Below are 15,837 nucleotides of genomic sequence, written 5' to 3'. Positions count from 1 at the left end.
CAGTCACAGGCATCTGAGGGGAAAATTGCTTGGCAACAGTAAAGAGCATCGCCATGGGCACAAATAAAGATGGAGCAGAAGTCTGCTGTCAGAGGCAATTAGAGTTTCTCTCTTTTGCACGTGCAAAATTTTAAATCTCTCACTTTCATAGTGTATTAAACACGCGCACAAACACACACACACACCCATACAGATAGTAACACTCACTCTCAAACTCATCTTTCTCTTTGTTTCTCTCTCTCTCTCTCTCACACACACACACACAGATACCTACAGAAACACACATACACGAACACGGACAGTAAATGGGTTTTGCATTAAATATGCATCACGGATGAGATGTACATGCAAACCCCTCTTACACACACACACACATACACACACACCACAACCCTGACAGTGGCTGACTAATGCAGCGGACCCATGCGAGGCGAGCTCTGGGCAGGATTGCGGGCCAAACCCAGCCCAAATCCATCTGCTATCGGCCGCATGCTTCACACGAGTTTTATCAAGCAAATGAGCAGGGGCTTATTCACGCCTCACTTCCACTCCACTCTCTTACATCTCTGCTACAGCAGAATGCCGCCAGGACGAGAGTGACAACAACTGCACATTCCAGGGGCTACGCGAATGTGCCACAACAACATGATAAAAAAAAACCTTTAGCACAAAAAAGTCATTTGTCTACAGAAATGCCCCTCGTCACTTTTTTTTCCCCCTCTCTCTCTCTCTCTCTCTCTCCCTCTCTGTGCGCGTTCCAAAACATAAGAGTGACATTACTGTTACATAATGAATAATCCCCTATCAAACACATTTTAAAAGGTGAGCAAACAACATTGCGAGAGCTGCAGCCAAGAACTGGATCTCGCCGTCTGCTCTTCAGATCTCTACATGAGGCCTCCAGTATTTTCCTCCCAGCTTTTGTGAAGGAAAGCCCCCTGACTGGCAGAGAGAGAGAGAGAAGGAGAGGGAGAGGGAGACAGAGAGAGGGAGGGAGAGAGAGAGAGAAAGGGAAATAGACAGAGAGAGAGAGGGAGAAAGAGAGAGAGAGGGCCCAGCCAGAGAGCAGGGAGAATGCAACACACGAGAGAGACGAATGGTGGGAGATCTAAGATGGTACTGGGGTGCTACTATGCAGTGTGTGGACCTTTCCAGCTGCTTCACTCTGTGCAGACGGGGGGAAAGCAGTTGTCTAATCCCATCCGACACAGTGGTTCTCTTTCTGCCAACAAAGTTTTCCAAAAAGCTTTGAGTGTGCTCTTATAAGGAGCACAACTAAACTTCTTCCTCTTCTCTCTCTCTCTCTCTCTCCCTCAAATCTCTTCTTTTCCTTCTCCCATGGGGTTTATAAATCAAAACCCAAACTTCAGCGTCTTCATTTCCTAAAAACTACAAAATCTGCAGTCTCCAGCAGAGATGAGAATTATTTTGGCCTTTGTGAAAGGAAAGACAAAACAGACACCATGTTGAGAGGGTGTACTGTATGAAGATGAATGAACCACTGTAAAAACAAGCTGACGTTGACATATCCAGCAAAAACCTCCACCACATGTCTTGAGGATGATGATAAAGAGAATACATGGCCATCATCAACAGATCATAGATTGATGATAATCATTTTCTATTGATGCATTAATAATCACTGCTATTGTTTATTAATGACATGTTGAAAAGAAAGCATAATTGAAGGGGAATTCCGTGGCTGACAAAACAAGATTTAGGCTGCATATGAACAAAAGTTTGTGTTCCCTGTGTGCCTGTGTGTGTTTGTGTGTGTGTGTGTGTGTGTGTGTGTTTGTGTGTGTCATTGAGATAGAAAGTGATAAAAAAGAGAAAGCTGTTTGACCAGATGTTTACTTACCCTGCACCATTCATGATTCATCCTCGCTTTCATCCTCTGACCTGACAGACAGCATAGTTCAGCTCTGAGTAAAGAGTCCAGCTGGACCTTCAGTCCCGCGGGCCGAGATGAGAGCCTCTTAAAGACACGAGGAGCCGTGACGAGCAGCTCTCTGTAATTTCGGCCTCTGCTTCGCAAAGGCCAGTCATGCCCCAGGCTGAATACTGGAGAGCAACGCGGTGCTACTGTAAATCAATCCGACCAAGGGTACTGCAGTTTCAAAGGCATAAAAGCTAACTAGCACGATTTATGACTGACGAGGAAAAACTGCTGAGAAAAATAATGTGCCGTCGCAAAAACATTGGTCTAAATGCAACTTATTTATGTTTTGAAGCCCGTTTCTGGCACTTGGGGGAGGGTAATTAAACATTCTGAGATACGTTAGAATAGATAAGTTGACATTTTGAGAAGTCATCAATTGTTTCTTCAAGGAATGTTCCAGTATGATCACGAAATCTCGTGATGCTGATCTGCACGTGAGCGCTGCCACCTGTTTTAGAATTTCTTGGTGATGAAATTACAGGTTGTCTGCCATGTTTCGAGAGAAACCAGAAGTTTTTGCATAGTTCTGTTTACCTTACACGTCAAAAGGACCAAGTTGGACTGTTGAAGAAGTTATGTGTTGTAGGTTACTTGCTGTGTAGCAAAGTTATGGCATTGCAATCAGGGTTCTAAATGAACTTTTTTGATCACCAGCCAATGTGGCTGGTAACTTTCTACAGTTACTAGCCAATCAGAATTTCTACTAGCCAATTTATTTCTGGTGAAAATAAGAGAATTATGAGTTTATGAGATAAGTGTCACTGAATGCATTTGATCTTTATTAACATTGTTGGCATGGATAGCCTACTATCTATATCTATTTCTCTGTCGATATCCTCATCCCCTACTTCATTCCTCTTCTCGCCCCCATAAGTCTGTCCCAACCACCGCCGCATTTAGTTTAATCTTAACTTAATAAAAAGGAGATATCAATTATCATCAACAATGACAAGCCAGCTGGATGCTGCTACTCGTTTTCTCTCCCTCTCACGTGTGCTCAGACGCGTTCTCAATTAAATGCAGTAGCATAGGGCCTACGTTCAATTTGGATCTTTATAGAGAGGACCCGAAAAGTATCATCTTTATGTAACATGCTGTTGGTGCATGTTTACATTGTATACTTTCTCTATCTCTAACAAGAGTAAAAAATAGTATGCAGTCCAGCTAGGCCTACTATTTATTGGCTAAATTCCCTCCTCTGTCTACGCACAGTGCGTGATGCGTGTGGTGGTGGTGATCACTGATCAGGCAATTTTTTAAAACTGATCATTTTCGCCTATACACGCTTCTCACGTTCCTCTCCATCTTCAGCTATAGACAATAAAACTAGATGTACCGCATAGCGGTACAAAATATGACCGCCGCTCAGTCCTGTATATCCATTCTGCGAAAATGAATCATATAAATGAATTTGTCTCCATCTTCTACTTCATCCCCCACTCTTAAAACACTTGTGTATGCTTGTTTGGAATGTGTGTTTGCGGGCCGCACACAAAGTAGCCTACTGGCGCTGCAAAGGTGAATAGATTTGTAGCACTTGCCAAAATTTTTTTATAAAACCTTTAAAATATCTAAATAATCACAAGTAGGGCAGTTCATCACAGTCCATCCATTGCAACTGGACTGATGAAAAGTACACCTTTAGGCTACATTGTATTTGGGAAAAGCAGAAGGTAGCAGCATAATGTATTTATTTATTTATTATTAAACAAAACAATCCCTGTCAGTTCCATGCAGTTTTCAACAGCTATCAAGAAGAGAGGTCATGTCATGGATTTTTGTGAATGTTTCTTCTTCTACATATGCATAAGTTTAGTCATCTAGTTCATATGATATTCAGCTTTATTGTCAATGCACAAATGAAATACCAGTAGTCTAAAACAAAATGCCGTTTTACCCAGTGGTGCAAATAACTGACATGTCCAAAAGGGCCTTCATGAAATGCGTTGCTAGACTGTTCATACACATTTTAACGGGCCAAGTTGAAGAGCTACTGTCCGTTATTGTTTGTGCAAATAATATGCTGATTCATGTTCCCTGACCAAGCTCAATCTTTTAAGAAATCGAAAAGGAATCGCCGGCAGATCAGGCTGAGTTCACCCAGCCTAGTCCATTGTAGGCGCCCGATAGAAATATTGTTTAATTTTGCAATTGAGATATCCACGCACTGGCGCCCCCCCCCCCCCCCACACACTTTCTCCTTTGGGAACCAATGGCTTACAGTATCAAGCGGACCTACGCTGCCACCTCTTGGCGAAATGTTAATAGTTTTGCATATCAGTAGTAATACATTTCACGCAGCTGTGTGAATCACGGAAAGCGACACTTCTAAATGGAACCCAACCCACTGTACAGTAGCTCAAGGTCTATGGCTAAAGCAGCCATAATGAAAGTGTTATCATTGTTTGGATACTTCACACACACATGTTTTTTAATCGCATAGACTACTACTACCAAGCTGAAATCAAAGCAAATCGACCCCCCTCTCACACCCTAAACACGCACTTCGAACAAACAACGTCTCAGTCTCACGGTATAGCCATAGGCAAAACTGTATTGGACCGGTGTAACTTTGGTAGGCTACTAAATCATCCATCGCAAAGAATGATTTTTGTAGCACGTGCAACAAATATGTGTAGGTACAGCCCTGCCCTGGATACATCGCTCAACGTGCGCTCTAAAACATTTGGTTTAAATGGAAATGTAGATCACGGGTGCGTTAATAAATCTACATTGCGGCGAGTTGACACAAATTATTCACTTTGACGAATTTATGTAGTTTCAGTCCTAGTTACTTTACTTTGAGCCATGCTCTTCCTTTATTGAATCACCTTTGAAAATAGAGGATTGAAGTAGCCTATATGGGTGTTTGGGAATGAACGTTGACTCAGATGCTTTTTGAGACTTTGAGCTTAATGTCCCGTCCCAGCCCAGTGTTTAGGATGCATCATCAGGTTATCTTTCAGGTAGCCTATATTTTCCATTAGAAAACCATCACGTAGCGAACGTGTTGTGGCTAACTCACTTAGCTCCTGTTAGTAGCCTAGGTTATTGTTATAAGCAAATGAAATGACAGTCGAAAGATGCAATTAGTGCTGTTATCAATGTTCTTGGTAGCCTATAACCGCATTTATGTTTTTCTACAAATACATCAATAATCAAATTGGCCTCTATCACTCAACCAATGCTAACGGCAACATTATTTTACCTACTCTAGGCTATTGATATAACTTAAGATTAACGTAGCCTACCTGCAGTAAAAACCAAGCATGTTCGCAGATTTATTTCAGCTTCAAGAAGAAATGGGAATTACATGTCATGCAGAAATCATCCTATCCATAGACGTTCTCAGCGGTAAACTACAGTCTTGTCCTTGTAGGAAGCGTAGTGTCTTTCCAACCCACTTTAGATTAACTTCCAACAAAATTACGTCTCACTGCAACGATGCGCCATCTGGTGGACAAACGACTACATGACACCAATACTGGAAATGCAGCCAAATTATTATTATGATGAATATTTGGTTTTCCTTTAATCCTACTGAATTTGTAATTATGTATCGGCCGTTGTAATTGCCGATACTGATGGTATGTGCGTACCTGTGTGTGTGTGTGTGTGTGTGTGTGCGTGTGTATATGTGTGCACCACCATCTTCAGGCCAATGAGTGTACAGTCACTAAATGTACACATAACTTAATTTTTTTAGACCCCCCCATGGATGAAATTCTACGAAACTTGGCATACCCCCAGAGAATGTCAGGTTAATCATACACATAAAATGGTAAATAAATCATACACATAAAATTGGTGCAGTTCTGAACATCTTAACTGAAGAGAGGGGCGATTAAAGCAGAATGATATTGCATTTTAATTTTTTACGGGGGGGGGGGGGTGCAAATCACAAATGAGTGATTATGGGCTAGGTTGATGTGGGCCCTTGAGACCAACATACCATAAAAATGTCTTCATCCTCGGTGCCACGGTTCAGGTAGTTATTTAGGAAAAACTGAATTTTTTGGGTTTCGGGGGGCCCAGGGGACGGGACCAAACGAATTATTTCCGTAAAAGTCTAGTGGGGCTACATACCCACCAAATTTCATGTGCCCCGGTGGTTCGGTGTCCCGGGTATCGTTGACCAAAAATTCAGGAAGTAGATGACGAAAAAAAAAAAAAAAAAAAAATGACAATCCCTAGGCTATATGACCGCTTCGCTAGCTTCGCCTGCGGCGGTCATAATAAACGATCTAGCTGCTTCAGGTTTTGCGGCCTCGCTACATGACATGAGCCCCCCACTAAGGAAATAGGCTAGGTAAACACAATGCGTTAATTGCGTTAATATTTCGTAACGTGTTCTGTATTTGTGTTATGTACATGTGTTATGTAGGCCTACTTTTTACTTTACTTTACTGGCTAACTCCCTCCTCTTTCAGTCTCTGCTCCCTGCTCTGGCTCCGTTCGTTCTTCTAATTCCTTGAGTTTTCTGGTAGACGCTCCGTTCGTTCCAGTCTCTCGCTCTGGTTTCACTCCAAACTGCGCGCAGTCAATGGGCGTAATAAACGCCATCACGTAGCATTACGGCACAGTGGTCATGGGAAATGTAGGAAGTACTGCCAGGGGGGATATATGACCGAGAGCACGTAATGCCTTATGCATCACCAGCCAAATTGGCTAGTACGTTTTTATTAACACCCGCCAAAATGAATTTTAACCCGCATTTGGCGGGTTGGCGGGTGTTAATTTAGAACCCTGATTGCAATAAATCAACTGACATAATGACCTGTGTAAGATTTTAAGGAAGATGTTTAGCCTATTTATAATGCAAACCGCTTTCGTGCCTGTAATCAAATGGCATGCGTGTGTGGCGCAGAATGCATAAGGCCTATATTTGGTTGGCCTACATTAAAATTGTATGCATTCTTGATGCAAAATGCATTCGTCAGGTGCACTCACCATTTTCTCTGTTACAGGTGTACACACGCTATGGGAAATGTTACACCTTCAACGGCAACAAAACGGCACCGAAACGAGCGAGGCAGGGTGGTATGGGCAACGGACTCGAGATGATGCTAGACATAGAACAGGATGAATACCTGCCTATCTGGAGGGAGACAAGTGAGCATACCTGCCTAATTTAATCGGTATAGTATGTATAAAAATGTATGATCTTTATGGGATTAACTGAGCCCAAATTCAATGTGTCACATGCATGGCCGGATCTAGAATGGGGGGGGGGGTCCTCAAATGTGTCTTGTTGCCCCCACCCAATCTGACCAGTCTAGATCCGGGCCTGGTCACAGGACAAAGTTTTATGGAACAGTCTAAATTCGAAACATTTCATTTCTTATTGTTTTTGTGTGGGGCTGTGTCGTGTAGCCACTGCAGAAGAGGATTCCCACTTAATTTTGAACGATTTGTCCCCACTATAACACTCATTATGTCAAGTTGTAGACCTACATACATATAGCATAATGATCATTCAGGGGTTAAAATATGCTGCCTTCACACTTAATTTTACCTAACTCTCTCTCTCTCTCTCTCTCTCTCTCTCTCTCTCTCTCTCTCTGTCTTTCTCATGTCTCATGTCTCATGTTGTCTGTATCCCCTGAAGATGAGACCTCTTTAGAGGCAGGAATCAGGGTGCAGATCCACAGTCAAGATGAACCCCCTTACATCCACCAGCTGGGCTTCGGAGCCTCCCCAGGCTTCCAGACGTTTGTGTCCTGCCAGGAACAGAGGGTGTGTGTCATGTGTCTGTGCAAAGCTCTAGACTGGAAATTATTATTGGACATGCGATCTATTATGTATAATAGAAATAAAATGTTTCAGTACCCTTTTATAATTGGGCATCCTCTAAAATGTTCAGGTTACATAGCCTACCAGGTTGCAAGTGACCTGAACAGCAATGTAAATTAACCAAAAAATACAGAATATGCTGTTGCAATGTAATAACTGCCTTCGACAACATTGAAGATATTTACCTATATGTGTAAGGCAATTGTTATTTTATAATGTAAAGATCTTATTTGTTACAAAACAAGTACAGACAGAACATAGAAACATCAAATTATGTCTCCACATTTGCTCTGTAATAGCCAGCAATTGATAAGATTGTAAATGCTATCCATTATTTACACTTAAGCCTAAAATGTGCTACTGGATCTTTGACCAAGATTTTACATAACTGCTTTAGTACGCTCTTGGTCATTAGACTTTGCAGGGCATTGTGGAGTTGGCCTTCTCCCAAACCTGGTAAATACCTGTGGAGAAATACCAAGACAATGAGCCTAATCCTTCTAGTACAAACACAACAATTTCTTGCAAGATGACAAGAAAACTGACAGAAAACTTTTAGTGTAGCCACCAAAGCAATTATTACCCAAAGGAATGGGATTGAATTCAATATTACTGTAACAACGGAAATTAGATGTTCAACATGTTAAATTATTTATAATTTGGTGTGTGTGTACACATGCTCTTACACATGTAAAACAGCTGACCTACCTGCCCCAGCCGTGGGGTAACTGCCGGGCGACCTCCGAGCAGGTGATGCCGGGCTATGACACCTACAGCATCAGTGCCTGCCGCCTCAGCTGTGAGAGTGCCCAGGTGATGGCAGAGTGCAACTGCAGGATGGTGCATATGCCAGGTACACACACACACACACACACACACACACACACACACACACACACACACACACACACAAACACACACACACACACACAAACACACCACATACACACACACACAAACACACACACATACACATACACATACACACCACATACATACATACACACACACATACAACATTCACAATTTTTTCTCTCTGTCCTCTCTCTTACAGACACAAATACACTGACCTACACCCACTCACACACACACACACACACACACACTCACACATACATATATGACACTTTTTACAGCAAGAAGTGAAAACTCAAAATCGCACCTGTACTCACACTTTTAGGAAGTGCAGTGGTTTGCAAATTCCCATGATTATTGCACGTGCGCGCACACACACACACACACACACACACACACAAACACACACACACACAGACACACACACACACACACACACACACACACACACACACCATCACCAGGTACATAATAATGTGTGTTCTCTTTTGTTTTATCCACAGGGGAAGCTGCCATCTGCCCTCCCAGCAAAGTGAAGTGTGTGGACAAAGCTCTGGGTAAGACATCCTTCCCATTTCTCTTCCTCTTGATCTCTCTCTCCATCCCTCTTCTGCTCACTCTTTTTCTCCTCACCTTTCTTTCCCTCTCCTCTCCTCTCCTCACCTTTCTTTCCCTCTCCTCTCCTCTCCTCACCTTTCTTTCCCTCTCCTCTCCTCACCTCACCTTTCTTTCCCTCTCCTCTCCTCTCCTCTCCTCACCTTTCTTTTCCTCTCCTCTCCTCTCCTGTCCTCTCTTATCCTTTCATTTAATCTCTTTCAATCCGTTCTAGTCCACACGTACGAAACCGATCTTTTTTCCCTCCGTCTTCCCTGAAACCGCATCAAGAATATTTGCGTCCAAACGGATCCATCTCACTCTGGGACCAGGTTTCAGAAAGGTGCGGTTTCGGGCAGTGCGTTTACAGGATTCGTTTGGACGCTCGGCCAAGACGAAGCAAAACCTCTGCGTTTAACCTAAAAAGCGTCTCCGTCTCTTTCAATCCGTTCTCCCTTTCTCCTGTCATTAATGCTCACCTACTCCTCCACCTCTTTCTTTTCTCTTCCCCACTTGTTGAGAGTTTCTTTGTCACACTTCTCTGCCCTGCCCCTAAGTTGACCCTACACCCTGTATAAGATGTAAGTGATCTACTGGTCACAGTAGATGGACCAAAGTTGATCACACGTCTCTGTCCTGCACGTAAGTTTGCAAGCCCTGTATACAGTTTTTTCTCTATCGCTTTAATGCTTGCGCCAACTCTGACATCACATTGTCAAAACAGTTAACACACAGGTCTAAACAGAATCACTCTGGCCAAAATTACACATTTTGCTTGCAAAAGACTCTAACACTCTCAAAAGCAAAAGCTAATTTTGTAGTCAAATCACCGTTCGCTTTCAATCAATCATTAGACACTGTACAAAATGCAAAACATTGTTCTCATAATGAGGAGTTTTTGCCTTGATTTTTGCTATGTCTGTGTCATTTTTTTTTCATGTTTAAATAAAAATGAAATGTATTCATTCCTCCCAAGAACTGCCATTGATATGTAAGACCTACAGTAAGCACCTAGACAAGACAAATTTTATTGAACTACAACTTGTCATTTTTTATTGAAATTTTTTGTTTTCTTCACCAAATAGGCAATACAGTACTTTTTATAAATGTGCCTTAGATCCATGCTTGCAAATAGCAACACAGAACAGACATGGTATCTCTTATGGATAATGAATGAATGAATCCTAATTGAGGAATTCTGCAAAGGAGATTTGCACATTGACATTACAAGTTCATTAGTTTGCAAGCAATATCTATTAGCTGGGAATACATTTTTTCCATTTGTTTCTCAGAGTTAATCCAATGGAGTATGTAGTCTTTGTATGAGAACTGTGTTAAATGATTTGAAAAAGGATGTGAAACATGAGTTAAACCAATGAAAATGTATTTGCAAGAGATGACTTCTGCCCTGCTGAAAAGGTAAAAAGTGCATCAAAGCAATCGAGAAAAACTAATATGTGAGTGATCTACTGGTCACTGGTCTACCCATCTATGGAACAATCCATAATCTAATGGGGGGGGGGGGGGGGGGGGTGCTGTGGTGCAAGCGTCCCATATTCAGGTCCACATGCCTACGGGGACTCAGGTTCGATTCCAGCCTGGGTCATTCACTGATCCCATCTCTCTCTCCCACTTGCCTCCTGTCCTGTCTATATATATATATATATATATATATATATATATATATATATATATAAAGAATTCCAATGATGGGATTGCAGTAAACATGTATGCATGACATCCTGTCCATGATTCATTCAGTTGTCAAAGTCTGCTTTATTGTCAATTTCTTCACATGTCAAGACATACAAAGAGATCGAAATCCTGTCTGTTGTCCTGGTTACAGCCTCCCTACAGAAGAATGAGGGAGACATATGTCCCTGTGAGACGCCTTGCAATGTCACGCGTTATGGGAAGGAGCTCTCCATGGTCAAAATCCCCAGTCGGGGGTCTGCACGATACTTGTCCCGCAAATACGACAAGACTGAGGAGTATATCAAGTAAGCACAGGCAGAGCACACATGTATACCAGTGTGTGTGTGTGTGTGTGTGTCTCATGCAGCCCTGCAAGATCATTAGTAATTGGAAGCGGAGGAAAAAATCTACATATGTCTGCATCTTTGTTGCTCTCAGCAGATTTGTTTACAAAATGAGACAAGCACAGAAACGTCTACTCTAGGACATCCATTAAATGCTATTTGCACCTAACAATCCTGTGACAGCCCTAAAAACAGCAATTAGAGCCGCTGAAAACGCTCCAGCAGAGCCCTCCGCATACGGCTTTGTCTTTTTCTATGAGCTGCAGAACACAATGGCTAAAAAGCAGGATTTCCATTTTCTTGGTGATTATTTTAAGGTTAAGAGAATAAAAATGAATCTGTCCAATTTTCTCTCGCTGATTTTTTTTCTCCCTTTTTTGGCCTCTCTTTCTCTCCGTAATTATGGCTTTGCCTCTCATTCCTCTGTCTGCAGAGTAGCAGGGCCATTGTGTTTGCATGACAGCTAAATTAAACAGTGAAAATGCAATTGGGGGGGCTGAATGCAGTGCTGTGTATGGCCACACTTATTACAAAATCTCCACACTGAGATTACGCCGAGTTCCCCACTAATTACCGCCACTCCCCTGTTAGTAATCTCTCGAATTCCCTCCCCCTTCATGGAAAATGTTTAATTTGCATCAATTTAAGATCCACTACTGCGCGTCTGCTTGTGCTCCAGTTGTTGTTTTTCTAAACCACGTCTTGTTTTGGACATTGCAGAGATAACTTCCTGGTGTTGGACATCTTCTTCGAGGCTCTGAATTATGAAAAGATCGAGCAGAAGAAAGCCTACGATGTGGCCGGATTGTTAGGTGGGTGTTAGGCAGGGTGACAGCAGGGGCTTTAGGGCCTGCAGCTGTAGACTATTGTTAGGAGTTACATACAACAAGCTCTGTGGCCTATGGTCATAATCACAAAATGATAACCGGTAATGATATCTTGTTTTGCTGTGATTGCCAGCTGACTGTGCACTGTCCTAATTATTATGGCTCTCTACCGAAACAAATAATTCATTTGTTAAGCAATTTCTCACCGTTTTACCATCAGCTTAGAGAAGTCTGTGTATGTCTATGAGAATTGCAAAACCACAGTTCGAATTTAACAAACTCTTGTCGCCTGTGGTGACAGCGAATTACAGTGTAATTCATTGAGCTCCACAGTGAATTAGCGGCTAACGATTGACCCCTGAACACTCCCACACACCTTATTGTGCTTGGCTCCACTCATTGTTCCAGGTGACATCGGCGGACAGATGGGTCTCTTCATCGGAGCGAGCATTCTCACTATTTTAGAGATTATTGAATATATCTATGAGGTACTGTTCTCCGTTCTTACTCTGCTTTGTGTTTGTGAAGGCCATGTACAAATTTGAAATATCGTAATTGTAAGAGCACCAACCTTGTGGAATACATATGCGGTTATGCTGACAGAAAAGAGAGAAAGCAATGGATTGTGGTTGTTATTCTTTTGGATGAAAGCATCTGATAACCTTTGCTATCTAGAAGTTTTTAACCTATTGATTGTGATGTCAACACATGGGTCAGGTGATCAAGTACAAACTAAAGAGACTCTTCAGACCACGCAAGTCCCAGCGGAACCAGAACCAAAACCAGATCCCGTGCTTGCAGAACCACACAGAGCAGAACTTGCGGACCCAGCTCACAGATGGCACCATAGCAACGGTCAGGCTAGAGGACGTCAAGGCCAAGGTGAGCAAAGAGAGACGGATTATAGCTGTGCTGGTACTTCATGTACTTTTCTAACTGCTTGTTCATCTTGTTTTTCCACTTTCATAGAGCCAGGTGTGTATAAGACAGGGGTCTCCAACAGGTAGCTCACGCGCTACCAGTAGCTGGCTGCTTGTTTAGATTAGATTAGATTCAACTTTATTGTCATTGCACAAGTAAGGAAAACCAGTACAATGAAATGCAGTTTAACATCTAACCAGTAGTGCAATCATTAAAAAGTGTTTTTCTTTATAACAGTGCTTAAAAAAAGACAAACAAACAAACAAAGTGCATAGTTCTAAGGAATCAGACAGTCCATAGTACATAATTGGTAAATTTAGTTTTGTTTCAGAGTACCTCTCCAAGACGTTAAAGGAAAAATGTTTATAATTCTGATAGCACGGTCTCTTGGTAAACCTGTAAAAATTCTTAATCAAATACTACAAACAGAGAGGGTAAAGGAGTTGAAAGGAGCCTTAAAATGCATACAAAGCTTATTCAGCTGTTTTGGGTGGAGATCAGCTATGCCATGTTCATTTTGTCAAGGTAGCTTTCAGAGGAAAAATAGTTGGAGACCCCTGGTGTAAGAAAATGCTTACACGTGTTAAAAGGGGTTCAAAGGGTTATAACTGCTTATGCGTTGAGATTAATCCCCTGACGTTGATTTCCTCTCCCCTAGGAAGCGAGTGAAATTACTCTAGCTCACCAGCAGGGGGTGTACCCAAACTCAGCTCTACCCAACCACCACCACCACCTCCTCCACCACCACCAGCAGACTCAGCAGGACTACACCTATTAGCATCACGCCCACCATCCACCCGTCTGGTTCTGCCACCCTGTGTGTGTGTGTGTGTGTGTGTGTGTGTGTGTGTCTTTTGCCTTCTCTCCTGGTGAACTTCACTGCCTTCATGGGCCTATCTAGACACCTGGTGTTTTACAGTCTCTTGGTGTCGTGAGCAGAACCCCCCCCCCCCCCCAACACCTCTGCTATCTGCTCTTGCAAATGGATTGGGCTTAACCACTGGATCCTTCAGCGGAGAGATGGCAGAGAGTTCCAACACAAGTGACTACTTCAGAAGAGCCTATTCACATGGACTCTGTGTTATATACTTACACACTGTATAAAACGTACATGCTTTATGTCCTTTTCATTTTGACGTCACACACACACACTATAAAACAAATTCACACTTATCAATCTTTCTCTTTCATGGACACGTGGCCTGTGTAATCTAAACAACAGCAACAACAACAACAACAACAACAAAACAAACAAAAACGGCAAAAGCAGCAGCAACGAATCGCTGCCTTTCTTTGAACTGACAAATTCTTCAATTCCAACTGACTGAATCGAGCATCAACTATTTGAAGTCACCCTGCAAAAATGTGTTATTTTGTTGTAAATAGAAATGTTAGCACACCTTTTACTATAAAATATGGGGGGATTGTGAAACTGCTTTTTCAGTAAATTTTGTGCTCACTAGTCATCATGTTTGTGGTAAACCAGAGCCACGTTAAATCAGGCAGTTACAGCACTTTTTAGCACCAAATAACGGTGGGAGGCAGATGTGTCCAGTTCAATTAGAGGGTCTATTATGAAGCCATGCTTTCACCTTGTCATTGTCAACTTATATTATTATTTTTTTTCTTTTAATATATACCTGTTATGTTAAAATCATCTATGTGGTCTTAATGTCACTCATTATAATAGGCCGTGTCTTCTGTGAAAAAAATCCTTCTTTAAACAAATGGTTGGTAACAATTGGTGACAATTTAGAGGCAAGTGATTTTGTTACAGTGCATTTTAATCCCTAACTTATCCAGACCTGTACACTAGATGTATTTAAGTACAGAATATCAATGATGCTCAGAATGAAAGATCATACTTACTGGTATACATTGCTTACACTGTAACAAATGCACATTAATAGGACATGTGATGCACTTAATTAGTTTTGAAAACCACGAGACTCTGCTTGGAAAAGGAAGGTGAAAGACACTAGGCAGATGAGACCATTTCTTTTTTGATAACACAGCAAGACACTGCCCCGGTAGCTCTGTATCCATGTGAGTGTGTCAGTGTACGAGATGTGTGTGTATGAGAGCTTCACACTCTTTGCAGGAGCAGAAGAAGAGCAGGGAGACAACACTCTGGTATGGCTAGGTGTGTAGAAACACAGAATATTAACACACCTGTTTAAAGTAATTTACTTAAATATGTAAAAACAATATGAAGGGAAAAGCACTGGTTATTGTTCCACAGCTGCACAGCTGAAGGTTTTTGCATCTGAATAACTGTTCAGACTTCTACTGCCCCCTATAGACAATATATACAAATACAAATATATATATATATATACAAACACAAGAATAAAGGGATTTGTAATAAATATGGTTTATTTATAATAACAAGTTCTCAGATTTACGAAAAAATGTCACCTTTACAAGTAAATATTTAACATTTATATTTATATATATAATATATATATTTCACATCACTATACATAATATTTATAGAGCGACAACACCAGATTCTTTGGGGGCCCCAGTGCTGGGAATATCCACATCATAAAATCTCTTTCAGCATAATTTATTTAACAGATTGCCTTTGGGTTGGTCGGTCTGAAATAATACCATAAACCATTCTTCAATAGTTGGAAACTGTCATAATTGAGAAATAGTATTAAAAGTGCCTTCAAACAGGTTTTCTTCACCATGTAAACTGTTCAAGGATCAATATCTAAGAGAAAAGAAGTCTACATAACACACATTTCAGATTGGGCAGATGACGACACAAACAGACACTTTTTGGTCAAGTCTGGTGAGAAATCGTTTGAACATAGATTTCCATTCATCTAAAGCCAAACCACAATTAGGTGTATTTTAC

The 15,837-nt window shown here is 41.6% G+C and overlaps 1 protein-coding gene across 1 annotated transcript in view; it reads left to right on the top strand.

Moving 5' to 3' along the window:
• LOC143141800 (acid-sensing ion channel 4-A-like) overlaps window positions 1–13,749 on the top strand; it is a 76,730-nt gene extending 62,981 nt beyond the window's left edge. Inside the window, exons 6-12 of the mRNA XM_076302506.1 lie at window positions 8,435–8,588; window positions 9,094–9,147; window positions 11,031–11,184; window positions 11,944–12,035; window positions 12,459–12,538; window positions 12,768–12,932; window positions 13,630–13,749. Of these exons, the coding sequence (XP_076158621.1) occupies window positions 8,435–8,588; window positions 9,094–9,147; window positions 11,031–11,184; window positions 11,944–12,035; window positions 12,459–12,538; window positions 12,768–12,932; window positions 13,630–13,749 (819 nt within the window). The remainder of the gene's footprint in view (window positions 1–8,434; window positions 8,589–9,093; window positions 9,148–11,030; window positions 11,185–11,943; window positions 12,036–12,458; window positions 12,539–12,767; window positions 12,933–13,629) is intronic.
• The last annotated feature ends 2,088 nt before the right edge of the window (window positions 13,750–15,837 follow it).

The sequence above is a fragment of the Alosa pseudoharengus genome, unplaced genomic scaffold (genome assembly GCF_046254945.1).
Source record: "Alosa pseudoharengus isolate Yale_2024_CS ecotype anadromous, Long Island Sound unplaced genomic scaffold, YU_APseudo_1.1 YU_APseudo_1.1_scf_24, whole genome shotgun sequence".
NCBI lineage: Eukaryota > Metazoa > Chordata > Actinopteri > Clupeiformes > Clupeidae > Alosa > Alosa pseudoharengus.
This window is presented reverse-complemented; position numbering and strand designations above follow the sequence as displayed.